The sequence below is a fragment of the Coloeus monedula genome (assembly GCF_965178545.1).
Source record: "Coloeus monedula genome assembly, chromosome: 1".
Classification (NCBI taxonomy): domain Eukaryota; kingdom Metazoa; phylum Chordata; class Aves; order Passeriformes; family Corvidae; genus Coloeus; species Coloeus monedula.
The window spans coordinates 25,199,500-25,226,706 of NC_138781.1; the positions used below are offsets into that span (position 1 = coordinate 25,199,500).

Sequence of the window (27,207 nt, forward strand, 5' to 3'; positions counted from 1 at the left end):
CAGAGTGCTCTGATTCTACTGCAATACTCAGATGTCAGCACTGACGTTAGATGTCAGAGTTACCTACCCTGTAAACTAGGCTAAGAAAGGCTGAGTTTCCTGACATACTCTTTTCCTTCTTTTTAAAGACTTAGTACTTTTTCAATAAAAATAAATTTAATTTGTGGCTACATTTCAGCTCCATTGGTTTGATGGTATAAGTGGAGCAATACCAGCTTTGGATTTAGAGCAGTCGTGTGGCTGAGTCTCTCTGTGCATCTTTCATGTGGTCTGGTGAGACATTCTTAGAATCCCCAAACATTTTTGAAGATCCTAAACTGGAGACATTCACAATTCTTCCCTCCCTTTCTACCATTAATCCTTCATGTTTTAACAAGCACTGAAGTTAATACAGCCTACACTCTTTCCTGTCACACAGGGCCCCCCTCCCTCCTTTCTTTCTCTTGAATAAAGCAATCTGTTCTTTCCCCTCCATACTCGTGTAAATCAAAGGGATAGATGTCGACACACACCATAACCAAGTATAAACTTCCTTTTTTTAATTAAACAGAATTCTGACATTTGGTTTGAAGAAGTGCTTGTTTGGTTTTATTTATTTTTTTTTAATATGTGAAGGATGTCAACTACTTTTATTTTATTTTTAGTAGAGATGAATTTTGTATGGTACCGCAAATAATCTCTAGCACAAAATCTTTCAGATGTTATTTCATAGTTTAATAGGAAGACAGTTGGAGGGGAGCAATACAGAAGTGCTGGAATTTGAAGCTTTTAGAATTAAGAGATAACCTCTTTCGTGAAGGTTTTTGTACACATAAATCATGTTTTAACTTCCTTTTCAAATTTAATTTCAAAACCAGCTGTAAATCTGTTGCTATTCTCTCTCCTGTTTTCTTATTACTACTAATTATACTTAGTTATATGAAACACAGAAATATCCAAATTCACAACAGCAGATAGTAAAAATAAACAGGACTCCTGGAAGGAACACAGCTATTTCAGTGTACAATACCAGGTATATCAGTAGCCAGAGCAAAGTCACCCTAAAGTTGCCTCTTTCAAGATACCTCACACCTTTTGTGGTGCAGAAAGGATGTTATAGGGCCCTAAACCAGAGAATCAGTGTTCAGATCTGATACTGCTACTTTCCATGATTATTCTCAGTCCATGACCAGTCAGAAAAAAAGGGCTTCATTTGGTAATTCAGTTGCTCTTTTATTTCTAGATGATGGCTCTAATCCACCTTTGCAGTTGAAGTATATCATCCATATGATGTATGGGGCTAGATATATGTGTGTATAGCAATGCAGGAATTAAATGGTCTCCTGATTGCCTGACCAGAAGAAGGTTGGGTAGCTCTCAGAGGGACTGTGAGTACTTAGACTCTTTAAATGCTGCTCTTGATGAGCAGGAGTGAGAACAAAAGGTTATGAGTAAGTTGCATGTGTACTTCTGGCCTTCCTCTTTATTTATTTATTCCTCAGGAGGGCAGACATAAGCAATCAGAGTTTCAGTCCCTGTTCTTCGGTTCCTGTGGATGAAGGACTATGAGTTTGGCATCTTTTCATGGTTTTAGCTAAGGAGCAGTACCACAGCTTTGTCCCTGTGCTCTCAGTCCCTCAAGCATTGAAAAGGATCTGCCACTTCAGTAAGAGGGCCAGCCGTGTCCTGCGGTGCATCAGGCACAGCATCGCCAGCCGGGCAAGGGAGGGGATTGTCCCGCTCTGCTCTGCACTGGGGTGGCCTCACCTCAAGGGCTGGGGGCAGTTTTGGGTGTCACAATATGAAAAAGACATTAAATTGTTAGAGAGTGCCCAGAGGAGCACCGTGAGGATGGTGAGGGGCCTGGAGGGGAAGCTGTATGAGGAGCAGCTGACGTCACTTGGTCTGTTCAGCCTGGAGAAGAGGAGACTGAGGGGAGACCTCATTGCAGTTACAACTTCCTCATGAGGGGTAGAAGAGGGGCAAGTACTGGTCTCTTCACTCTTGTGACCAGTGACAGGACTCAAGGAAATGGCATGAAGCCGAGTCACGAGGGATTTATGTTGGATATCAGGAAAAGGTTTTTCACTCAGGGGATGGTAGAGCACTGGAACAAGCTCCCCAGGAAAGTGTTACAGCACCAAGCTTGACAGAGTTCAAGAAGCGTGTGGACAAGGCTCTCAGGCACATGGTGATTCTTAATGGGTCCTGTGCAGGGCCAGGAGTTGGACTCAATGATCCTGATGGGTCCCTTCCAACTCAACATATTCTACGATTCAATAATCTCAGCTGCAAGTTGATTTCATTGCCTGCTGTTTCCTGTGTCAGAGTGATCCACAGCAGCATGCCACTGATGGTCGTGCTTTTTCACATGCATGTGGTCAGCTAGAAAATCCACCCAGGAGCTTCCTGAGAGCCTGCTGCAATATAACCTGTATTCTGGAGCCTAGAAATGCCTGTGAACTCCTCAGATTGCTTCTTCCCACTGACAAAGTATTGTTTTGAGATACATCTGGTGTCAGGCGTAGGCATATGGCACCAGTATGGCAGTGCTGGCTCCGGGGGTGGTTTCCTGCAGAAGAGGTCTGGCTGAAGGCAGTAGTCTTTGTCTATTGAGAGTTATTATTATTTAGCACCCCAGTCTTTGTGAACTTGTTCGACTGGTGGCTGGGCAGAGTGCCATCCGAGCATATAGACATGAGCAGAGACAGCCAAGTCTCCAGGGCCTTACACACATCAGATGTGGGTACTGAGGTCAGGCTTCTCACTAAGGAGAAGCTAAATGACTGTCTGTCCCAAGCACGTGTACCTGTGGTTGATGGGATATGCCATCATTAATCCAAATCTGGGCCGTATTAAGGTTCTAAAATAAAAAACAGCTTTGCCAGCCACTTGAAGTGGGCTGGGGGCCTGTTTGGATCAGTGGATCAGTGCATCAGTGGGGAGGGTGGGAGGGAGGGAAGGAGCAGGGAGGCAGAGATGGCTCCACAGTGCTCCTCCCTATGGGCTGCAGTGATCTGACCCCCCACCAAGGCAGGGGTCAAAGGGTGCTGCTTTCCTAACCTGAAAGGGACCGAGTCTGGAGAGCTGGCCAGATAAACAACACGTACCCCAATTCGATTAAGCATCGTTCTCCCTTATTGTTCAACTATGCAAGCTTATATCTACTTTTTGCAAAGATTCACACCCAGTCCCTCTGGACAGCCTCTAATTCATGGGGGAGCCGACCAGTGTATAACTTTGCCAAGGACTCTCAGGGCTGCCTGCAGCCAGGTGCTTTCCAGGCCTGCCTGCAGCCAGGGGCCTGTTCAGGGGCTTTTCCTCAGCAACCCTGGGTTGTCCCATCTTTCCAGGGGTATCATATGCCCCTGTTCCTTAAGGAATCCCTCCACAGTAACCCAGATTGCAGACCTCTCCAAGGGCTGGGCAACACTTCTGTTCGTGAGGCCCAGCCCTCTCTTTGCTGTAACAAGAGCACAGGCATCTCATGTTTTGTTTCTTAATTATGTTTTCAGCATGGTTCTTGCAGCAGCTGGGAGCAGAAGCTTTAGCATTTGAGAAGCAGGATTGCCTGTTTGCCAGGCAAAACCCCCAGTTTACCAGCCTGAGCTCTCTCTTATGCTTGGGCAGTGCATGTAGGAACATGGAACTAGGATTTGCTCCTTTGGCACTTGGAGATCTACTCGCCTCTACAGAGAGGCAGAGCATGCACAGGGGATGAGGCAGCAGCACCAGTATTGTGGCCCCACTAAGAGTAGAACATCTGGGTGGAAGATCACAAGGCCAGAAGTACTAGAAGTACTTTGGTAAGGCCACTGAGAAAGCTAAGGAGAGACAGAGAAAGCAAAATCCTGTAGGCTGTATTTGCATAGAGGGAGAAAACTGAGCATTAAGCTAAAGTAAATACTGAAATGATTCACTGCACAGTGCAATTCAGAGAAATGCAGATGACCAGACACTGGAATTTTGCCTGTCTCTTGTGGGTCCCGGCAGTTGCTCAGACAGATGCTCTGTAGCACCCATAAAAAGATAATGCTGGGAATCTCCTAGTCTAAATGCTGCTTTTCTACTGTGAGCACTAAACTCCTTGTGGAATTGCCTTCTGACTTGATTCCTCCTACATTTATTTATGCGCTGTTGCCAAATACTGTGAAACTAGCTGCTTCTGTCCTCTGCAACAAGTAACTAAGCACCTGCAGTATAAAATATTCCTAACTAAAAAACCGGGAAATTTTACCATTGCTATTGGAAAGTGCCATGAGATTTCCCTAGAAGGGTGTGGTAGAAGTGCAACCAAGGATATGCTGTTATTTTAAAAACCTGACCATGTGCTGGTTCCTCCCCCTTTGAAGTCAGTGGCAAAGCTGTTTTAGAGGAGTAAGACTACTTGAACAGGCAAACAAGAGGCAGCCTGGGGGCAGAAGAGGCTTACAAGGAATGGTTTCTGCTGCTGTCCTTGAGCACAGAGCTGTTCAGACAGACTGGAGACCTGTCAGCCACTCTCTCCCATTAAGACTAAGAAATGAATGCTTTTCAAGTTATTAAATGAATGGGCTTGATCTTACAGCCCTTACTCATCTGAGTACTGCCATTAATTTTAAGAAAATAATCACTATATTAAGTGCTATGGAATCCTTAAATTGTTAAATTCTAATATTTGACAGAATTTTTTATTGGATAGAAAAATAATGCTGACATAATTAAAAGGATATGAACATTTCACCTTTTGAAGACTGCAAACTACTTTGGAGCAAATTGTAAAACTAGAAGCAGTGCAGAGAGCTCAAGCCCATGTCATGTCTGTGGGTTATTTTTGAACTTTATGAAAAACATACTTTAGCAGTTTCTATCCTGACCATTCAGCTGTATTCTGGCATTCTAAATGCAAAAACATGCTAACCATGAAAGCAGAACGTTTAAAAATACACTGTCCACTTGGCTTCTTTGCCCTGCTTCAGAGTCTCCCAAGTTTGTTTGGGACAAACTTGGGAACTTTGTTGTGGAATGACTGTTTGAATTGGGGTTTCTTAAAATACATGTGGAGCCTTGTAGCTGCCGTGGGGTGTACACAGTGGTGGATCTGTACTATTTTAAAATCATCTGGCTATTTCACTTCATGTAAGAATATCTGTCAGCTCAGTTATAAGGAATGAGAGGGGTTGATTAAAACAACTCACGAAGCCATTAAACAAAGAGATAAAATGTAGAACATGTGCTGTAGGGTCGTTTTAATTATAATGTGGGGGGATCTGTGGAAACTGGATGGCAGCTGCAGTGTAGCTGAGTTTTAAACCCCTCTTAATAGCACCTCCATCCTGCTCCTTAGGGGTGGGGTTTCTTTTCTGTAAAGCTAGGTCCTTTGGAAATGGTGTTTGGAAGGTACCTCTCATTGCTACGACTGACCATAATGGAATTGCTGTGCTCAAGCACTTAGATATGGACTAAAATAGGCATTTATGTACACTAATCATCTAGTCATTAGGTGCTAGACTATGTAACATCAGAGAAATGTATGCAGAAGTGTTAGTCAAGGGGGAAGGTATAAAGATGTCAAGTGAACAGCCATGAGAATGCAGAGAAAGTGGGGAAGAAAAAAAGTAATGCCAGCTTTTCTCATTGTCTTGATTATCTTAGTAGGTCAAAAAACCCCTTATAGCTGTATGCTATAAGTATGTCTGTTAAGTTCATTTAGCATATAATCTGGCTTTAAGCAATTGATACCAGGCAGCCACATGAGTTCAGTAAAAAATATTTAAACTTCCCATTTTACTTTATTCTTATCAACCTAGTTATAGGCATCAAGAGTTAGCATAATTAATTCTAGACCTATCAGAAGTGGTTTCAAGTCTCATGTGAGTTCAAATCAGCCTGTAGCCATCAAAATCAGCATGAGGAGCAGTAAGGAAAGGAGGCAACACATCTGCCCGTGTCAAAGTTTTTGCAGCCCCATCCACTTCTGCCAGAGACAGGGCCATTACGTAGGTAGACATTGGGTCTAGTTCAGCTAGACAGCTCCAGTGTTCCTAATGCAACAAAGTTTGCTTAAATGTCTGCCATGCTTCTTATGCAAATGAAATACAGTAATTTAGTTAACCCTTTGTCACTGAGTAAAGTGTGTTCCCACATAGGAACACCAACACTTCAAAACACTATCCAGTCATTAAAATATAAAAGAAGATTTGCATAAAACAAAGACATAACATCCATGACCAATTACATAAAAATGGAAAATAATTCTTGAAGAAGAGCATGGAAGACTTGGAGTAACTGCTTCTTGCTCTTGGCTATAGCTTGTTGGCACATGAAGGTTCTGGGGACTGTTCCCTTGAGCACTTCAGCTGTTGCATGTTATTTTAAAGACACTGAAAAGTGGTAGTTGGGATAGATAACCACCTCCATACTGGCTTGTGGGGCACTCTACCAGGTAGCCAGGGTAACCGTCACACCAGTCTGGCTCCTTAGCATCCCCAGCTAAAGAAAATGTACAAAGACAACTCAGCTGCCATTAGGATGAGGAAAAACTCAGTTCTGCTTAAACAATGTAAAGTGAAGTGTGGTTCCCTTTGTTCTTGGAAGACCTTGGTGGCAGTGAAATCAGTCATAGAATCAAACAATCAGCTTGTCAGCTGATTCTCTCAAGACAGCACACCTTGAGGTGAACTTTGGAGGGTCTTTCACAGACTCGCCTCAAATTGCCTGAGTCAAAAGTTAGAGGAGAAACAGGGGAAGAGCTCTCCCTGATGGGATATCATGGGCCAGGATGCCAGTCTCTGTTTGGTTGGCATCTGGTTAGTTGAAGTTCTAACTTCTGGAAATGAAATTAAGCACTTTACCATCGCTGTCATGGAGAGGTTATCTCAGGTTTTTAGCATCATGCTTAGACTCATCCTGTATTTCTCTAGGACCAATGGAACAACACATTTTAGGGTCAAAGTTAGCTCTTTGCATGTGTCCTGTTGGCTTTAGTAGAATTACTGGTGTGCAAGGAGTATGAATAGAGTTCATACAGCGATTCCTAAAATACAAAATGGTAATTATAGTATGCTTCCCTAGGGAGAGAGTTGAAGATGGCTGACCATGTAACCCCTCTCTTTTCTCCCTCTTTTATTCCAGTCCTCCGTGATGTCGGTCTGTTTTGCCCGCTTTCACCCAAACCTGGTCGTTGGTGGAACATACTCTGGCCAAATTGTCCTGTGGGATAATCGCAGCCACAGGCGCACTCCGGTTCAGAGAACTCCCTTATCTGCTGCTGCTCACACGGTAAGGATAAAAATCACCTCCTCTTTTCCTTAGAGGAGATGGTCAGCAGGGAAAGGCAGCCTCCTAGTTGTGTCTACAATGGTGGTTGCCACACAGAGGAAAATGTAAGTGTGGCCCTTGAAGGGGAAAAAGTAGCTATGAGAGGTGAACAACCACCTCTTGTAAGTGCTTGATCATCATACTTTGTACAGTCAAGTCAGGACATTATTTTCGTTTCCAAGGAAGAAGGCAGGATTAAGTTCAACACTTGGGTGAGGCACCTTTGTGCCAGCACAGTGGCACTGTAATTCTTGTCCCCATTGTCTGTAAAGAGAGCTAGACGACTGCGGAGGCTGTATGTCTATCAGTCCAACATGGCAGGCAATTAGAGTCATTATTGTTGTCTTGGTGTATGCAAATTTCTGCTTTGAACCAGATTAGGCACCTTTGAGGGTCTCATAGTGAATTCCTGTAAGCAGACACTGGTGCCCTTGGAAAGAGTGGGGCAGTTTGCTTCTGTTTTCTGATAGAGCAGTACATAAATCCCTGCTGTGGTCTCCTACTCCAGACAGGGCCACAGGGCAGACTTTGCACACTAAGGGAGAGTTTGTTTCAACACAATGATGCAGGAGAGCATTTTGCTAATGCACACGGGTACTTGTAGATAATTAATGATGGTGGCAATGGGCTCTAGTGATGTATAGGAGATAAACAGGCAGAGCAGTAACACAAAATGCCTGAGAAAGAAGAGACTTCGTCTGTGATACAAGGATGATGTCTGTGATAGGAGACTCTTACATTGCAAAGTACTCATATTTTGCTGGAGGAAGAGACAAGCCTGGGTTGCCTGCTAAAGTGTCCTCATTGCTATGGCACTGACATCCAGTCCATCCCACACAAACGTCTAATGCATTCTTGAGCTCTCCTCCTCCAGAGTCTGGGCTTGGGAAGACTCTTCAGGAGAGATGGAAGGTGGAGTATCTCATCCTGGGAGTGGGCTTAGGGCAATTCCTGAGTGGAAAGGAGGAGGAAAATGTAGAAGTATGATATAGGAGTGCAGAAAAACACAGATTTTCTGTAACATAAGGAACTGAACTCCACAGAGTACTCTGAGAGATAAGATAATCTTGTTCTAGCAGAATGAAGGATCAAAGTGATAGTACTTTTGCATCTCCAGCTTTTACAATTCTGTGATTCTAATGTTTGGAATTTGCAGATCAAGGTTCGGCTTTCAGTTGACCGTGACAACATAATCCCTGGAGTTAAAAGACAGCTCCAGAAACCATGCCATGTGAATTACTGCTAAAGATTCAGTATGGGGCCAGTATTATGATTGCAAGTCTCTTATATTAAAAATTACAGGTGTGCACAGACATGCTTAGTGGGCCAGGCAATACAAATATTGTTCCCCAAATTTCCACTATCATGAATGTTGATGTAATTATCTAATGATCTGTGCCATGGGTTGCAACTTCAACATTGCTTTTCATTTCCCTAATGTTTTTGCTCATTTTGTCGCCAGTAATGTTCAATCTGCATGACAAGAAACAGTCTCTCCTGGAAGTGCAATTTAGAGATGTAGCAGACCAGAAAACTAGTGGCAAGAAACTGACTATCACTGAAAATTGAACAACTGGGACTCAAAATCTAGTGGAAAAGCAAAGATTAATGGGAAGTAATTTGTTTACACTCAAAAATCATTTAAGGCAAAATTGTACCTCCTGGAATTATATATTAAAGCAGTTTTATTATTGTAATAGAAAAATATGTAATGTTTTGCTTTTTGACAAATATAAATAAATTACTTTCAGTTGTGGATGGGCACTTTATGTGCTGTCATGGATTGATATAAATAAGTGTTTACACGGTTTAACATGAGGAAATATGATGTTTTAAGGAGTGCTCAGATTTTACAATAAGAGTTGCTTACTTTATGTTCGTACATAGGAATTACTTACATAAACTGCAAATGAGGTCTTGGTTGCAAAAGGCTGGCTTGAATCCTTGCTGCCAAGAAAAAGGATTAAATTAAGACAACACTACTTTAGCGATGTTACTTTTTGTACTGCTAGATACGTGAGCTGAATAGTCATTTTTAATTTGAACTCACGCTGTATGTGAAGAAAGGATTTTTCTCTTTTCTTACTCCTGCTTTGTTTATTTGAAACAGATAGATCATGTGGTTCTCCCTGACTTAAACCTTCCTGAAATGTAGTATCACTGATTACTGCCTGGATTCACCAGGAAAGAGAATTCTACCCACAGCTTACTCACTAATTTCCTTTCACACCCACCACACATCTGCACTTGGGACAACAGGAAATTTTAATTAAGACAAAACCCTTTTGCATCATGATTTCATTTCCAAAATAAATAAAAGCAAGCTGGCAGCAACCCTTTGAAAGGAAGGAGCCTGTTTAGACTTTCTGTTGCATACAGTTGGTTGTCTTCATCTGCTTTCCTTACATCTTTTCATTTCTGCTGTGAGTTTTATTGTGCATGAAATTGATGGCTGGTAGCCCTGATTAAAGCCAGGCCTGACATACTGAGGTGCTGCTGGAAAGACATGGCTCACTCTTCCCCCCCCCAACTAAATATTCTAGATATTCCACTGCTTGCTTTAGCTTCCTCCCACCCACTCTGTCTGTTTGGACTACTGGAGGTCAAAAGCCCATGAAAAAAATAGGTCTGTGCTTATTTCACACATCAGTACGCAGTAATCATGTTTAGCACTGGGGTCATTAGCTTACACTAAACAGCAAGAATGTCCATGGTGGGAGAGTAATAGTGTGAGACACATGTGAGGGACCAGTTGGGGTCCATTTGTTGATCTGGGAGAAACCAGGTGCCTGAAAATCTTGAGAGAAAGAAAAAAAATGGCATCAAATGGACCTTGTGACTTACTGGTGTGCACAGGTTGCCTCCAAGCACAAGGTACTATTTCAGCAGCAACTGCTTAGGCCATCTCAGTGTGGGCACAAACACTGTTTGTACAGGTGCTGCACCTTTTGCTCTTAGAGAGGGGACATTTACAGGGCCCACTCAGGTATCAAACCTGAGAGCGAGCCAGAGCTCTGAGGATTTCTGCCATTCCCCACTGACTGGGTAGGTGACCTGCAGCTGGATCTTGAAGTAGTCTGACATAAGTGGCAGTTCTGCCATTCCTTTCAGCAGGACCAAATGCTACATTCCTAACACTACATAGAGTTGGCTTAGAAGCTCCTAAGGGATCTCCTGTAAGTTGGTCCTAATTTTCTTTGATTAAGGAAAGTATTAGAGAAAAATTTTTTTTCTTTCTGCAGAGGCAGGTCTTCTATTTATTGGTAAACGCAGCAGAGAAATTAAATTTTTGTTTGCTCGACTTTTGTATATGTCTAACCCTTAATTTAGCAGTATCACTTGTAATGGTCAAAGGAAATGAAATCTTATTGTTCAGTCTGACTGATTTTTTACTCTGGAGATTGCTGAACTTGACCCATCCCTCATATGTCACCATCAGACATCAGATGACGCTTTGGGCTCAAAATGTTGCTAGGTTCTTTGGAAAAGGAATAGGCCAAGTCTCAATTATGCATACTAACTGGAATTCAGCCTCCATGGAATGACTACACTATGGTGAACCAGGTGTAACACCCTAAATTTAGTCACTCCCCACTTATAATGACAGATTTCAAAAGGTGTATTGGCCAATGCTGAAGAACATTGATGGGCTTGTTCATGTTCTTCAACTGGAGTACATTTGCAAATATTTAGCATGCAAGCCAAATTCTGACAGAGTTCAAGTTTTATGCAGCTGTTTTCTTGAACAAAGTTTTCATTTTTATTCTGTTTGGACAGTTTTCCTCTTTCTGCTGGTAATTTTCAGTGTCAAAAGCCATCAAAAAGATGGATTTTCAGTGTCAAAAGCCACCAAAAGAATGATACATGTCCCTGTGGGTGAAATCTCATCCACATAATTCGGTATTTTCACAGCATTACTCAGCTGGGTTGTTTTATTATGAGAAAAATGAAACTTTGAAAACATTTCCACCTCCATAACGTACTTTGTAAAATTTAAATGTAAAAAACATAAAAACCCAACCAAAACAATTCCTATCTGGCAAAAGCTGAGTCTTATATTTTCCAGGCATTGTGTGACTACTTAATCATTCTTTAAAATAACATATAAGACATTAGAAGTTTGTTTGTGAAAATATAAGAATGGCTCTCTGACTTCCAGTGTTATGTGTTTTCAGCATCCTGTGTATTGTGTGAATGTAGTTGGAACACAGAATGCACACAATCTTATTACTGTCTCTACGGATGGCAAAATGTGCTCCTGGAGCCTGGACATGCTCTCAACTCCACAGGTGGGTTTATTTTCACCTACACGGGGGGGAAAAGTGTCTTTGGTAGAGCAGGATACCTGCATAGTGGAACATAGCTCCTAAAAGCCAAAATCTCGCATCCTATGCAAACTAAAACCAATGGATGCACTTGAAAGAGTACAGCTTGCTTCCAGCAGTCTCTGCTAAGAGCCAAACCCCATTTCCTTTACCACAAATCATGTAATTATTGTAATACGTTAATACATAGGTCAGTTTCAAGTGAAAATGAAGTAGTCCATTTTAAAGTACGGTAATTACAGAAGTCGCCTGTGGTATACATTGCACTTATTCTACAGCATTGTTTAACAAATATGGACTAGATTGCACTGCTGCTGAACACACCCTAGGTACTGCAGGTTTCCAAGGCACACAGTCAGAAACTCAGAAACTTACTTTGCTGGCAGCCTTCAGTAGCCAAAGAAACAAACAATGCAAATCAAAAGTTTTAGAACTAATCCTCCCCCTCTGGAATGTTTGCTGCTATTGTCTTTCCCCCCACTCCTCTCCTTTGTATCAGAAATGAAAGGAAACACAGGAAAATTGCCCAAACCACTAGTGATTATAATAATGGAAACTAAACAAAGAATCTGATGCTGAAAAAGGTGTACAGAAAGCATCTTTTAAGTGTTATCTTCTGAAGTAGTACATTTTCTATTTCAACACATCACTCATTTTTATACACAATTTCTTAGAAAAAAAATTAATATCATTTTTACTAAGCATCATGGGATCTGATCTTGTTTCGAAATGCTGCGCAGAAACTCCCAGTAATGATTCCATTAATCATGCATTAATGTGCAATTACTATTGAATTATTCGCTTTTCAGCGTTGACACAAGAGGTGGGACTCCTCTATCCTAACCTGAGCCATCTGAAAGTTGATGTGTCAAGCCCAAGTTCGAAATTCAAGTTTTCTGTACAGTTGAGGTAGAGAGAGGCTGCTACTTCTGGAGGATGACTCATCCCATCCAAGTGTGAAATGCCATTTCAGATACCCACCCTGGGACATGGAACTGTCCTGTCTTAGGGTGGGAGAGGATTCTGGAAGCCATGACATCTACTCCCCTACTCAAAGGGAAGCCAACTTCGAAGTTCGACCACATTGCTCATGTAAGGCAACAGTGTGGGGCTGGTAGTTGTGCCCTGGGACTGTGAGAAACCAGTACTCTTCTGCAGTAGAAATGGAGGCACCTAAAACGGCCCAGGCATATATGTTCAGGTACCCGAATCCCTTCCACAGTTGCTCACCTAAACATCAAGAAGATAAATCCCACCCCTGCATATTCACTTACTGGAATACTAAAGTCTGAAGCACAGATCTGTGAACATCTGGGTTCCAGTACCTCATCACTCAAATGGCATTTCCCTGCTCCAAAACTGACTCTCAACAAGGATGGGAACACACCCCACATTACACTGAAGTTTGGCACATGTCTCATGGTGATCTAGAAAAGAAAGGCACAGGACTTGACATCAAGCTGCATGCCATAGCTTTAAACTGGGAGGAGTAAAGTGTTGCTGATGTGTGTCAGTCTGAAACTTTCCAAAGACACAGATCCAGAGCACTTGTGTACAGCCGTGGTGTGGGTGCTGGGAGGAGAGAGTCCACCACAGTCTGTGGCCATATCTCTGCAGACATTAAATGATGATCTCACCCCAGAAGATTTTAACAAAAATATATGGTCTCTCTGCCATATTAACAGATTTTCTTTCTCTCTCTCTTTCTCTCTCACTCACATATTTACAGAAATATGGGGTGGTCTCCCAATGCATTTTCCATGTCTTATTTTGCCTTTATAATAGAACCAAATTTATTTAAAAGGAAAGTATAAACCAAGCTGCAATATTTCTTTATGGATTTGCATCGCTCTCCTCTCACAGGGATACCCACTTTCTTTGCAGCAAAAAAGCCCTTCTGAGAAAAACCCTACTGGCTTTTGCCCTAGAAGAACAGCAGCATAGACTTTTTAAACATAGAGAACATGCCCACTTAAAGAGCTAAAAATGAAAATGGTGAAACCATTCAGGCCTTTTGTGGATTCTTGGGTTACACCATTTAGGCTGAAAAACCAAAAAGTTGTGCAAAATCTGCTCAAAGCATACACATCTTGCAACAGCCACAAACTTGCACGGTGATTGTATTTGCAATTGCAAAAGTGGGCATGCTGATTTACTTTAAAATATAGCTACCAAATGAAAACAGAAAACATTCCTGCTGGTTTGTAGCTTGATGGTGGAGTCTAGAGGGAGTGTTTATGGTTACCTCTGAAAATCCCTGAAAAGCAGCGCTTAGAATGTTGGTAGTGACAGGACCCCAACTTTGTAATTTTGTTCTGCAAAGGGACAAATGACACAGTGCAATAAATGCCTCACATGCGCACAATATTACATGTGCTTCCTGACAATTGATTTCCAGAATGTTTCTAAATAGAAGGGTATTGCATGATTTGTTAAAGCCTGAGGCTGGCAAATGTAACCATTAAGGTATTACCTGTAGTTTCTGCACCATTAGATTTTAAATTCTCACCTGTTATCTCTGGCTGATTTAAGATGATGCAGAAAAGACCAGTGCCTTCCTGCCAGTCTCAAATGTGTGACAGATAGCACTGGGGATGGTGAAAGCATCCTGGTTTTGTGACATTGCATCTTCTCACAATGTCTTACGTAGAAACCAAAGTCCTGTGTCTGGGTCAAATGATTTCATCTTCCTCTCCTGCTTCTCCATGTAATATTCAGAAATCAGTTATAAAAAAAAAAACCAACCCAGACTAACAAAAGGAGGACCACAGCATAATAACAAAAACCTGTTTTGGTAGGAGAGCATGGAGCTGGTATACAATAAGTCCAAACCAGTGGCGGTCACAGGAATGGCTTTCCCAACAGGAGATGTCAATAACTTTGTCGTTGGCAGTGAAGAGGGAACAGTCTACACAGCCTGTCGTCATGGAAGGTGAAGTTCAGAATTTTGTACTTATAAAACATTCTGTGCCTGTGTTGATGAGAGGTAGCCAAGTGTGTGTTCAATGTTTTTTTCTCTTGGATCAACAATGTCTACACTGTTCCTGTGATCAGCACAGGAGCTGCCTGACTTTGAGCAACTGTGCTGACAGTATTGCTAAATTGCTTCTATTTAGGCATATACTGATAGTCTGTATGGCAGCTGATGGTTTGAATGAGTCTTAGGCTGTTAAGATAAATGAAGCATGCCTAAGGGCATTTCTCATTATTGAACTTTCAGACTTGCCTGATTTGTTCCTCACAAGAGGATGAAGGTGCCAGATCCTCTTTTTAGCACACCTTTGTAGAAACCTACTGACTGTCGACAAAAGCCCTTTTGCTCCTGCCTGTCTTTCCTGGAGCTTTTTGCTATCATCCCTGGTTTATTTCCAGAGGCTCCTGTGTCCTTCAGCCCAGCACAGTGAAGAGCCATATGTTATCTGGAAAAAAGGTGTGTCAAAGCACAGCAGATACCCAGGATGGCCTTAGTGCTCCAGAATTCCCCTTACCCCACTGACTACGTGGCAGATAGCTGGGATGAAATAAGAGGTGTCCTTCTTATCCGGCACTGCAGGACTCAGCCTCTGCTCCAGCACATGCTGTGAGGTCTGGCAGGGGGAGCCTAAGTGTGGCCACACTGTCCACACAGGAGAGGTGACGGGACACTGCACCAGCTGGATGAAGGACCAGTTTTCTCTGGTGCAGCTCCATATCTGCTTTCAGTACACTGTACTCACACTGGCACAGGGCTGACAAGCTCATCAGAGCTGTGGCTATTTTTAATGTACATTCTTCCACTCGCAATTTTTCTATAATCTAGCTAAAAGGGTAATTTCATTATTCCCTTTTCTGTGTACACTGTGAGACAGCACTGACAACTGATCTGGCATAATTTGCTTCCAGGAAGAAGAAAACTGTGCACATCCTCTCTTGCACAGCATTGTATTTTTCCTTCCAAATAGCTATTCTAACCTCCAGCTGATGAAATGCACATCTCCCCTTGTTCAAAGTAATGACTGTATGATACCTGATAACAGGATCAGTTCCTTCACTTTTTGTGAAAAAGCATTTGCTTCCTAGTGACTTGATTGACTGCTATGAAAATTTATCTTAGATATTTAAGAGAAAAAGAATTGCCCATCATAATTCATTAACATATCTGCATTTTTATTTTAATGGTTATTCCTTGTGAAAATGGCTTACTCAGAGGCATAAGTTATAGTATAATTACAATTTAGAATTATGTTATAATTATACATAAATGTTATTTCAAGCGACAGGAGGAGACAGTATATGTAGAAGTGAGTACGGTAAGTCTTGAGAAGTAAGAGGAATTCTCCCTGTGCTGAATTCTGAGCATTAATTTTGCCCATTGGAATAAACTTCTGCAGGCAAAGGCCTTAGCAAAGGGAGAGAGATTTACAGGTTAAATAGAACTTTAAAAGGAAACAGGAACCTAGGAGTAAAGAAAAATTATGTTAGATCACTAGGTGGTAAATCACTCTCTGCATGTAAATCTTTCTTCTTCCTGCAGTAAAGCTGGAATTGGTGAAATTTTTGAAGGCCACCAAGGACCTGTCACAGGAATCAATTGTCACATGGCAGTGGGTCCAATAGATTTTTCCCATCTCTTTGTCACATCATCATTTGACTGGACAGTGAAATTGTGGACCACAAAGGTAAGAAATACGAGTTGGGCTGGGACAAGTAATGCTACTTGTGAAAATTCTGTTGTCAGAAATACTTTAATACCATCTATCAAGTCCTAAGAACAAATTAATTGAAAGGCTGTGGTTAGAATGGGCATAGTGATAAAATCATAAGTAAAATATATAGCTAGTGTAACTCTTGCCCTTTAGCTGGCCTGCATTTCAGTATTAACCCTAGTGCTGAGCACTTTCATGAGGCAAGGAGATGAGGATGTCCTGGACTCCCAGCCATCAAACAATCCGTTCAGCACTCCTGTGCAGGCTAAATTGCAAGGCTAATACTATGCACTGTGGTGGTGCAGCAGCAGGAACACTTCCCTCTGATGAAGCAACAGGGGAAGTGCACATACAACTTAGTGCAATCAATATCACTTGTGAAATTCACTGCTGGAGGAGGCCGTGATAGCCAAAAGATAAAATGTCCCCATGACATTAGAAGCAGGGAGAAGTACATGCTGGAACTTACATTCATGACCACCAGGGATCTGTTGCTGACTACTCTGTGGCACTCTGCCTGTGACCTCTTTCAGAGAGAGCAGCAGAACAGCAGAAATGTCACAGTCCTGTGAAACTTTGAGACCCCAACACTCCATGGGACAGACTAAACAGACCAACCTGGTTTATTGTACAGGCTGAGTAAAACAGGACAATGAGAGGTAAAATCCTAATAATATAAGTCATCTAAATTTACTTTTTTATACACCAGAGTGGAGAACTGCGTTCCAAATGTCAGGTTCTCGTCTTAACCAAGTTGGTTTTGTGCCTGCATTTGGTTCACATCTTGAGCTGCACCCAGCAGAGTTCCAGTACTGGAAGCTGACCCCAGTCAGGAAGTATCTCAGCATGTGTTCTTCCAAGACGTCAGGGCTTGGAGATGATAGAACAGATGCACAGCAAATGTAAATACAGAAGTGATCACAAGGGCTCATGTGACAACCTTGTGCTGGAAGAAGAAGCACAGTTACCTAGATGATAACTTGAATCAGCTTCCATAGTGGCTTCCCAATGCATTTATTAATGGCCTGATCCAATGTGTGTGCTAATTAACAGGTATCTTTTCCTAATCAGCAGTGACCATAGCTGGTGCTCTTGTCTTGAGCATTATGTTTCAGGAAACTTGTAATGAGAAAGGTGCATTATTTACCTAATTCACATAGATACATCACTAGACCCAGCCTTAACCAATGCAAAAGTGGTCCAGAGAAGTGGACGTGGGCAGCCTGGAATGGGTCTGGGATGGTTCCTAGGTGGTGAATGTTAGAAAGGGCTGCAGGATAGCCATGGGATGGACAGCTTAGATGTTGGCTCATAGGTAGGCCATCTGGGTGTGAGACAAGGGAGTCCTGGGCAGTGGTGACTGGGGACAAGGGAGTACAGGAGTTTTGAAGCTGAGTAAGAGGAGAAGAATTTGTGGGGAGTGCCGGGAAGATGAAAGGCAAGTATTGAATTCCAAACACACATGTACAGAGAAGTCTTGGATGCGTATTCGACCATCAGCTTGAGGTTGAATATGGCAATAAGGGCCTCATTCATCTGCAGCTTAAACGAAACTGTATTAAGGGATAATAAAGCCTGATTTTTATTTTTAATTCTTGGGATTTTAGAAGTTAGTAGCAACACTAACACAGCACATTTTGGGCACAAAGACACTGCAGATAGTAATATAGTCAGCCTTGTGGAATATTTCAGTGCCAAAATGGTTGGGTCTGATTTCGTTCAAGACAATCAGTTTTCAAAGAACCAACCCATTTAAATTTCTAATATCTATCAACCTGTGGCTCATCTGGCAAGAGGGGCTTCCTGAGAAAGCTGTTTGACTGAGCTGGGCGAGCTGTGATGTGCATGTGACACACCACAGCACCGCGCAGAGCTGGAAGCTGCGTTGCTGTTTTGGATCACTTGCTTTCTTCTGCAGCATGTTTGAGCAGCAGCAGCAGCCCCAGGCTGCTGCCCTGCCAGCCACTGCCCTGTGAAAACATCCTCTGAGACAGTAGACAAGTTCTTGAATTGTGATGAATATTTTCTTTTTCTCCCCATTCAACTGCATCAGTTTATTTCCATATTGTATGAATAATTTTCTTGGCTGAAGCTACTACATATTTAAGGCTCTCTTTGTTCAGTTCGTATAGTCAAGGCTCAGTCAATCAGTGGGCTCTGAAAAAAAAATAGTGGATTGATATGAAGTATTGAGTGCTTCTGCTGGCTTACAATATTTTAGTCAGAATTGGTTTATTCCTTTAGTTTCTTATTTGTAATTTTAATCTTCCTATCAGCATCCAAAGCCGTATTGCTTTCCTGCTTCTACCAGTGTTGTCTACTTAATCCTGTGCACATTATCCTCTTTGGTCATGAAATTCAATTCCTTTCTGTTTCACAGGTTCAGAGTCAATGTCCAATTGTAAAGTGAACCATAAAAGCTTTGTGTTTATATTGTCTATTGATGTTGTGTAGCATCCTGGGGTGCTTACAAGAAAGGCACTTTCATAGCAGGAATTTGACTGATGGATTGAAAGCACCATCTCCCTTAAAAACTCTTTCTTGACATTTTATAATCTGTTTTTGTGGTTAACACATTTTCTAGCTAAAGGCAGTTCAACCAGGTGACTGAGAATAAGATTTTCACTAGCAGATGAATGAGCGTTTTGTAGACAACACTAATACAAGGTTCACATTATCATCCATCACATTAGCCAATAATTAGATCCCTCTGTGAATAGCAAGCAACCAGAAGCAACAGGAAAAGAAACAGAATTTGCAAAGGGAGTTACTTGATAACCACGGCATTATCTGGTTCCTGATGAAGTTAGTAGGGCTTTCAACTTGAATTCATGCTACACCATGTGAGCAAGTCTTGGATGCAGAGCTGTCAAATGGAAGTCCCGATGTGAAGTGTCTGTGGAGCTCTGCCCTTAATTAGGCAGTGTCGGTACGATGCTTTGAAGAGGTAAAGTGCTAAGTGGAAATGCTAAGTGTTGTTAATTAATTAAACACTAATCCTCATGAATGAATAGCATGAGGTTAAATAATGAAATGTAAGTATTGTTATTATTACAGCAATTGCTGTTTGGAGAGCAAATTTTTTGATACTGTGTCAAGAGATGGGAGCTATCCTGGAAATGTTAAAGCATAGCAAAACATACGCTAGTTTCAGCTAAAGCCTAGAAGATGGCTTGTTTTCTACTAAGGGAGTTAAAAAGGGTCTGTACAGAGAGGTGGATTTTGCTAGCTTTTTCATCCTTCACATGTCTTCTTCAGCTCTTACCCTTCCACTGAGGTGATGCCTTTTCCTGGTCTTAAAATGAAGAATCAAACACGTTTAGAAGGGAAAAAGGGATTTTACCTCTGTATTTCTTTTAAGGATCCTTAGGTGCACCATGTCCCAGTGGAATGCACCGAAATGCCCACCGCAATGCACACCCCCAAAAGATCTGGTATAACATTATAGGTCTTACTAATTAGCACATCTATCAAAGATGGTAATACCATCATCAGAAGGAGGCTCAGAGGTGAGCAGACTGGTGTTAGGGCCACCACATAACCATTAGCAGGAGCCAGAGGTCATGTGTGCCCTCAGTGACAGACCACCCATTGTGTGTCTGTGCTCAGTTTTGCTTTACTAGTATGTGCATCAGTGGTAGTGCCTTCCTCGTCCCTCTCCTTTGTCTTTTTTTCTTATGCTCCTCACATGCTGCTCTTCTGTTATGCTGTGCTGTTCCAGTCTGCAGTTTGTTGTGCTTTTTTGAGAAGCCCCATTTTAAACAGCAAACATTTCCATTTCTATGCTATGTGCCTTCACGTACATTTCTGTACCTTGAATATCTTTTGCCCACGTGTTTGTTGATAACCTGGGTACAACCCAGTCTTCCTGTGTCTTGGAGAAAATTATTTTACCTGTCATACCGTCCTATCAGCATGTAGCTTCAGACTCCACTGGTTTTCATTTGGCCTAGAGTTGAAGACCATCTCCTCCAAGGTCCAGCTGAAGCCTACCACTAGAAAAATGCAAAGAAGCATGTGGTGGTGGTGCTGGTGGTGTTACTAAAGGCAGGTACCTCCACCCTTCCCCAGAAGCTGTGCTGGTGGTATTACCAAAGGCAGGTACCTCCACCCTTCCCCAGAAGCCTTGCTGATAGGATCTGATCAGATCCACTTGATAGACCAAATTTACTGTGATGGAAAATAGTGTTGCAGAATGAACCAGAGCACTACTTGATGGTCACCAAGAAAATGCATGCACACATGGCCAATTTTTTTAAGTTTACCAAAATAGCAGGCTGTGATTTTTTGAGATTAAGAATTTACTGGTTTTTTACATTACAAATACAATTTTTCAAGTTATCTGGTTACAGGCTAAGATTTTTTTCTATTATAATTTCAATTGCCTTAAATGGGTGAGAGCCTCTTGTGTTCCAGTTAGCATTGTCTAAAATTAAAAATCCAAGTAGAAATGTAGTCAAACATGTACTTATGATGAAAGGACAGTAAACTTAGTGAACTATTACAACAACTTAGTGAATTGTTCCTCGTGAAAATTTTTTGCAACTGTAATTGGAAAATCTGGAGTCAATTACTTGATTTAATGAAGTCCTGTGACTGGTGGTTAGAATGGATCACAGATTAGAGGCACTGATGTTAGTGGTTAATGGTATACACCATTTCCCTACCTTATGGAAGATGTTCCTATCCCAGTGAATATGCAGTTATTTATGAAGAGTGTAGGACCTCCACAAGAGTATCCTGTAAGCCTCTGGGTCATGCTCCAAGGGTCTGCCTGAGCAGGACAGGAACGCGTGTCTTCTGTAAGGGGAGGAAGGGATGATCTTGCCGTTTTGCTCTGAGCTCTGTCTTGTGCCTGTAAACAACTCTGGTTTCACTGACGGCAGGATCTTCTCAGAGTAAAGCTTTGATTTTAATGTGTTGGCACTTCTTGATGAAGCCCGTTCTGTCCACTTGGGGCCAGCCCTACTTCTTTCTCCAGTTTTTAACAGGATCAAACAGACCTCCAGCAGCAAAATGGGACTAGTGAAATGCAGAGATTACTCAGGTATTTTATCTTGCATATGCTTGAGTGTAGAGAAGAGCTGGACTTTATGAGATTTAGAACATAAAGTCTTGAACATGTTCATTCTTAATGTTTTTTTCTAAGCTTTCCTAAATCCTTTGGGCCATATCTTCTCATTTTATCATATAAGGCATTTTAGGTGACGCTTACTTCATATGAATTTGGATCCTCCTGGATCATTTATTATGTAGAGCTTTCACACTTTGGTTTCTTACGCAGCCACTGGAAAGAAGTAACTGTACTGCATGCATTAGACATCTCTTGGAGAGACCACCATTACTGCCCACCACTGACTATGCAGGAGCCCAAGTCTGGCAGATAATCAGTTGCTGTAGCTTTTGGTGGCTTTCTTGCATCTGGACAGCCTCAGGCCATATCTAAACTGGCAGACATGTCAGCACTTTTGAGCTCCTGCGTCTGTCTTCTTATTCTGGTTTCTCCCAAACCACTACCAGGAAGGAATCAGCCTCTTTATCCCACAGCACACACACATGCATACATATATACCTTGATTTGCAGCCAGAATCCTGTGGAATCCTTTACAACTCCTCCCTCTGACTGATTTTGGTGGGGCTCAAATGTCTATCTCAGGGGACAATTTCACTGCTCTTATTTTGGATACATGACTAGAATGGTCTCCTTCACTGCTTCATTACTACACAAAGCTCCTTCTTTTCTCTTTGATAAAAGCAATTAAAACAATTCATTTGATTAATCACTGTCCAAATTTTAACTTTATCTGATTACAGGGAATGACAAAGGGTGATAAAATAGCATGCTGGGATTTCACGGAAAAGGTCTCTCTGTGGTGTGAGTTCAGAATTTTGAGTTTTGTCCAAAAACAAGGCAATGAATGAATTTGCTTCAGAGCTCACTTTCTGTGAAAAGGCCAAGCTAACTTGTGGAAGAGGGTGGAGTTGCCTGTTCAGACAGGATTTTTTTAGGTTTTGCCCTTTACCTCTGGAGCCAGAGGTCTGGCTCTCATCCAGCTGAACAAAAAAAAAAACAAAAAAACCCCAAACGTATTTTCTAGGCAATTTTAAAGAGCAAAACCAAAGTGAAGTCAGGTGCCTTGAAATCAGTCCCAAGTTCTTCACTTGAAATACTTCTCATTATTTCAGTTTTCTGTGTAGCCATATTTGATAAGTGTTAGGAAAATACTCATCAGATGACCAACATACTTCATTTACTCACATGATACATGGTGCTTCTTTGTGATACATTTAGTGAAGAATGGCACACACACAAATAAAACAGTCATCTAAAATAGTGAGTTCTAAAAAACTCAGTGGGCTAAACTGTATTTCAGAAAACCCTAATATAAATCCAGCTGTAAGCAGTGAAAGCTCTATTTGCACATGGAAAGCAGAATTGGATTTCAGGAGCTTATATAATCTGTGCAAAACAAAGTCATCATTCCTTTTTTCCCTGAAATCAAAATGCAAACCTCCCACTGACAGTTCTGTTGCAGAATTACGCTGGAGGATCAAGCTCACATGCAATAGTGAAACATTTCAGGACAATTATCAGTATATAAAGCCCAGGACTTCTTCCCTAATGGAAATTTTCTCCCACCTGCTTCATGCAGCCATTCTTTCGCTGTCATGTGAGAGACTTTTGTTATCAGTAAAAAACAAGGAACTGTGTTCAAAGTCCTACAAGATGAAGTCATCTTCAATAATAATTAGGCTCAAAATCATTGCTTGCTGACCCATGAAAGCCCTGTGGGCATCCTGGTGGCAGCAGCTACAAATACTCATCTTGACTGTTTAGCAGACAGTGCTGTAACATCAGGCTGTGTCAGCCATCCTGCAATGTTCCTCATGCTCTTGCTTCCTGGCAGCTGAACTGCAGCAGCAGCAGGGTCACTTGAAAGCCTGGCAATTCGCTGAGTACAGACACACTGCTGGGCCAGGTACTCTGCAATGAAGCAGCATTTTCCATTAAAAAGAAAAATTGAATTTTCAGGGGCCTCATACTGAATGTTCCTGTCAGAATCACAGGGGTGGGAAACAACCAAACCTCAGCTACATTATCCCACTCCTCTCCTCGCCTTGCAACTTGAGCTAAGCTACCTCTCTTTAACAACTTGAGGCCTAAAGCAGGGAGACCAGTCCCACTGACCCCAGAAAAGGTACGTGCAGGACCTGAGTGTGTGCTGCTGCCTCTCCTGCATGACAGGAAAGCACTAGTGCACCAATCCAGTTTCTCCCAATTCATCCTACTCATTCTCCAGTTCTGCTTCCTTGTCCCATCTATGTGGGATATAAACAGGGAGTGACAACTGGAGGTAGAAGACCAAATGTGCCCTTCAGTGTTTCACTCTGTTTTCAGTGTTTCCTCTGACCAGGATTTGGTCATTCTTCCATCAACATGCCTTGCTTATATTTCTCAGCAAGTCCCTCGAGCTTCCCTGAAAAATAATCCAGGATTATAGTGATAAAAAGGCAGGAGTATGAACTACAGAAACTGTGAATCATTTTGCTAGGCAAGGACAGTAAGACTTCTGTAGTGTTTGAGCTTCTTAGAAGTAGGTACAAACTCCAAAAGAAAACAATAGTATTTCTAAAGTCTCTTGATACAAATGCATAGTTAGTAGTTTAGGAAGAAGTGTTGTCCTGCTTAGAGCATGTTTTAAATAAAAGGTGGAAAACCTGATTACCATTTAGCAATGAAGTCAGCAGTCTGAGGAAATACAGAACAAATGGCAGATACCTGTATAGGCTTTTCCAGTGTTGCTGTCTGCACTTGCCTCCAGCTTGATGTGGGTGAACGAAGCAGAGAATAGTAAACCTCACACAGTGGAAACCCATAGGCACAACTCTTTTAAGTGTGGATTAAGAGGGTCTCCAGATTAGGAATGAAACTGGATGATCTATAAATGCAGAAACAAGAACACACCAGCCTGGCCAGAAGGAACTAGGGACAAAAGTGAGCTGAGGAATACTGTAAGCCAGTCTGCCTTACACCCATTCCGATGGTTTTAAACTTCATCCTCTGCAAGCAGATCTTTCAAATCATTTAAATTTACAGTAGGCATCAAGTAATGCACATTTATATCAAACTCACTGAAAATAGCCCCTCAGCTAATACGCAGTGGTGAAGAGGAATGCCATGCTTTCTGCTTTTTTTCTTTAGAAAATAAAAAGGTCTTTTTCCATTGGATAAGTGGAAAGGCATGGTGGAAGAGAACTTTTGCAGTCGAGCAGCACAGCCAGTACTCTGCTGAGTACTTAAAAGAGTTAAGAAGGATTAACCAAATAAGCAGTTTACCTGTCAGTAAAACTAGCTTCCAGGCTATCTCCACAGATTTCAAAAGCTCTGCTGTTTGAATTTCTGATGCTCTTAAAAGACAAGTGTTGTCTGACTTCCCAAGTTCTTTTATTTTTTTCTTCATGCCATAGCATTAGACATTAAGATCAGTTCTCATTAAAACCGCCTGTGCCAATCATCAGACCTTTTTTCCTTTGCTTCCTTCTTTTATACTCACTCATGGCGCTTTGACTTTGAAGGAAACCACAAAAATGTAATCATCAGGTTATCTCCAGACTTGGTCTGCTCTCGTAGCCCCTTCCCTTTCGGTCTTACCCTTGTCCCCTCCTCCATCCGTAATAATTCCCACATGTTTATGCAAAAATATTGGACTTTCTTTCATTATTGACAATTAAGGAAGGCAAGTTTCAGCCTCTCTGCAAGAACAATACTTTCTAAAAGTGAACAGTTTTCTGCCTTGTCTGTCTGCAACTTTTAGGATGCCAAACCAAATCAGTGTAACAATACTACAGCACTTAAACAAAAGGGTTGTGAAGAGTGTAGGGATCATTTCCAGACTCATTTCTTTCCCTCTGTTGCTACTGAGTCTAAAACTTAAGCGTGTTACCTTGCCAATCAATCCAGTTTAGACTTGATTCAGTGACCTAGTAATTATCCGACAGTGAGGTGACACAACATACAGCCAGGTCATAGCCCAGTGAAATGTTCTCCGAGTCCCAGAGGGTCATCTGCAATCCAGCACTGAAACTGACTGCCAGAAGGAATTTTAAGGCAGGTAAAGAGTTTTTACTCATGTAACTCAGTTTAGAGTACCTCAGTACTAGTGCCTCTGGTTTATGACATCTAGTAACAGTTCCTGGGAGTGCTGTAACTTTTAAAAATGAGCATAAACTGAACTAAGTCAAGTCCCACAAGTATAGTATCAAAGCAGGAGCTATTGGGTAATCCTAGATCATTGTAACTATTAGAAAACAGATTTGGGAGAAACATGATAGTCCAGAACTGGCAAAATTCCTGTGGAGATCAGTCAGTGTGAATAAAAACCACGGTCTCTTTGACTGCGTATAAATGGAGAGAGAACATGAAGGCTTTCAAGAGTAGTAGAGCCTTATACAGAGCAGAGGACTTAACTCCCCACCACAAGAGGTATGGAAAAGTAACCCCAAACAGCTGATAGCTGGTGTCCCAAGAAGGACACCATTGAAGGGGAAAAGGTCACAACCAGAGTAAAACTGATTTGAAGAGTTTTTGCCTCAATATTCCCAGCAGCTTTTAGTTTCTGCTATACTGTCTGCATGTTTTGAGTTGGCCTGGTTAAGTGTCACAGTCAAAAGGGAAACAATGAGCCTGGATTCAGCAACATATTAAGAGGTCTCTTTCAAGATGGAGAAGGCCAGGCATATAAAATACTGAACAAGCTCAGATCCTACCCTGAGCAGAAGTTCCACAAGCTGTGCCCTGTCCTAGTTTCTTTCACATCATCTGGTCAGTGTGACACCAGAGCACTCACTTTAAAGGAAGACAGAAGATTGTACCTTCCCTACGTGTTTGCAGGTTGTGGTTTTGGGTTTTCTTTTAATCAATAAACACTGTTTATACAATACTTGGTCCCACAGGGGCTAACTTCATAGAATCATAGAATGGTTTGGGTTGAAAGGTCTTTAAAGATCATCTCATTCCCACCTCCTATTCCCTGGTTTGTTCAAGGGCCAGACAGAGGAGCAGACACTCTGCTCAGGACCACTCTGGCTCTGCTCTTTCCAAGTGCCTGAAAGCCTGAGCTTGAGCTTAAACAAACAACATCATCTTGTCTGGAAAGTTTCTCTGCCAAGGACTAATGAGTCTGTCATATTTGCTGCACACCTAGAAAAATCAAATCATCTTGAATCAACTTACAGTACTGCACAACACTCAATGGCTGTTGTTAATATGGTGTGAGCCAGAAGTATGGTGTTTGGCTTATCGTCTTTAGAATAGAAGACAATTGAGTGGAAAGAAAGAACTGGAGGCAGCAGAGTGTGTGGTGTCACCACACATCTTTACTGCTGAAGGTACAGTCTAGGAAAGTACCTTAAAGTGGAGCTGACACCCACAGAAATTGCGGCAACGTGGAAAAAAAATGCTCTTTTCATGAAATGAGCAAAGCCAGTAGTTTTTTTCATTGCTTTTCAGAAGTCAGATGCTAGTTAAAACCTGTGGATATGTATACATTCCTTTATATGGATAATTAGCTACTTTATGTGTGGCACCTCCTGGATTAAAGAAAATTCTTCTATGCAAATAAGTGGCATAGAGTGGTCAAATATATATGTGTAAAAAACCCCCTCTTTTATATAAATGTGTAGAATTTATTTTGGTGAGCTTCTTATTTCATGGACAAGTGTTAGTTCCTAGACAGCCCATGGGTATTTAAAATGTTTACTCTTCACTGTCCTCTTAAACAATGCCTCTATACAAACACTGAGGATAAATGATTGACTTTGATAACATGTTTCAATAAATGAGAAAAAAATCATGTCTTGAAATTGGCTTTTTGCTTTTTCCATTAAATGCTCAAATCATGTCCTTTTGGAATCAATGG

The 27,207-nt window shown here is 41.7% G+C and overlaps 1 protein-coding gene across 6 annotated transcripts in view; it reads left to right on the forward strand.

The window, feature by feature from the left end:
• The window catches only part of DYNC1I1 (dynein cytoplasmic 1 intermediate chain 1), a 187,328-nt gene that overhangs the window by 132,072 nt on the left and 28,049 nt on the right, over positions 1 to 27,207 (forward strand). For all 6 annotated transcript variants that reach the window (XM_082302412.1, XM_082302413.1, XM_082302409.1 and 3 more), the window contains 4 exons: positions 7,093 to 7,239; positions 11,454 to 11,567; positions 14,402 to 14,535; positions 16,117 to 16,261. In XM_082302412.1, coding sequence (XP_082158538.1) covers positions 7,093 to 7,239; positions 11,454 to 11,567; positions 14,402 to 14,535; positions 16,117 to 16,261 — 540 coding nt within the window. The remainder of the gene's footprint in view (positions 1 to 7,092; positions 7,240 to 11,453; positions 11,568 to 14,401; positions 14,536 to 16,116; positions 16,262 to 27,207) is intronic.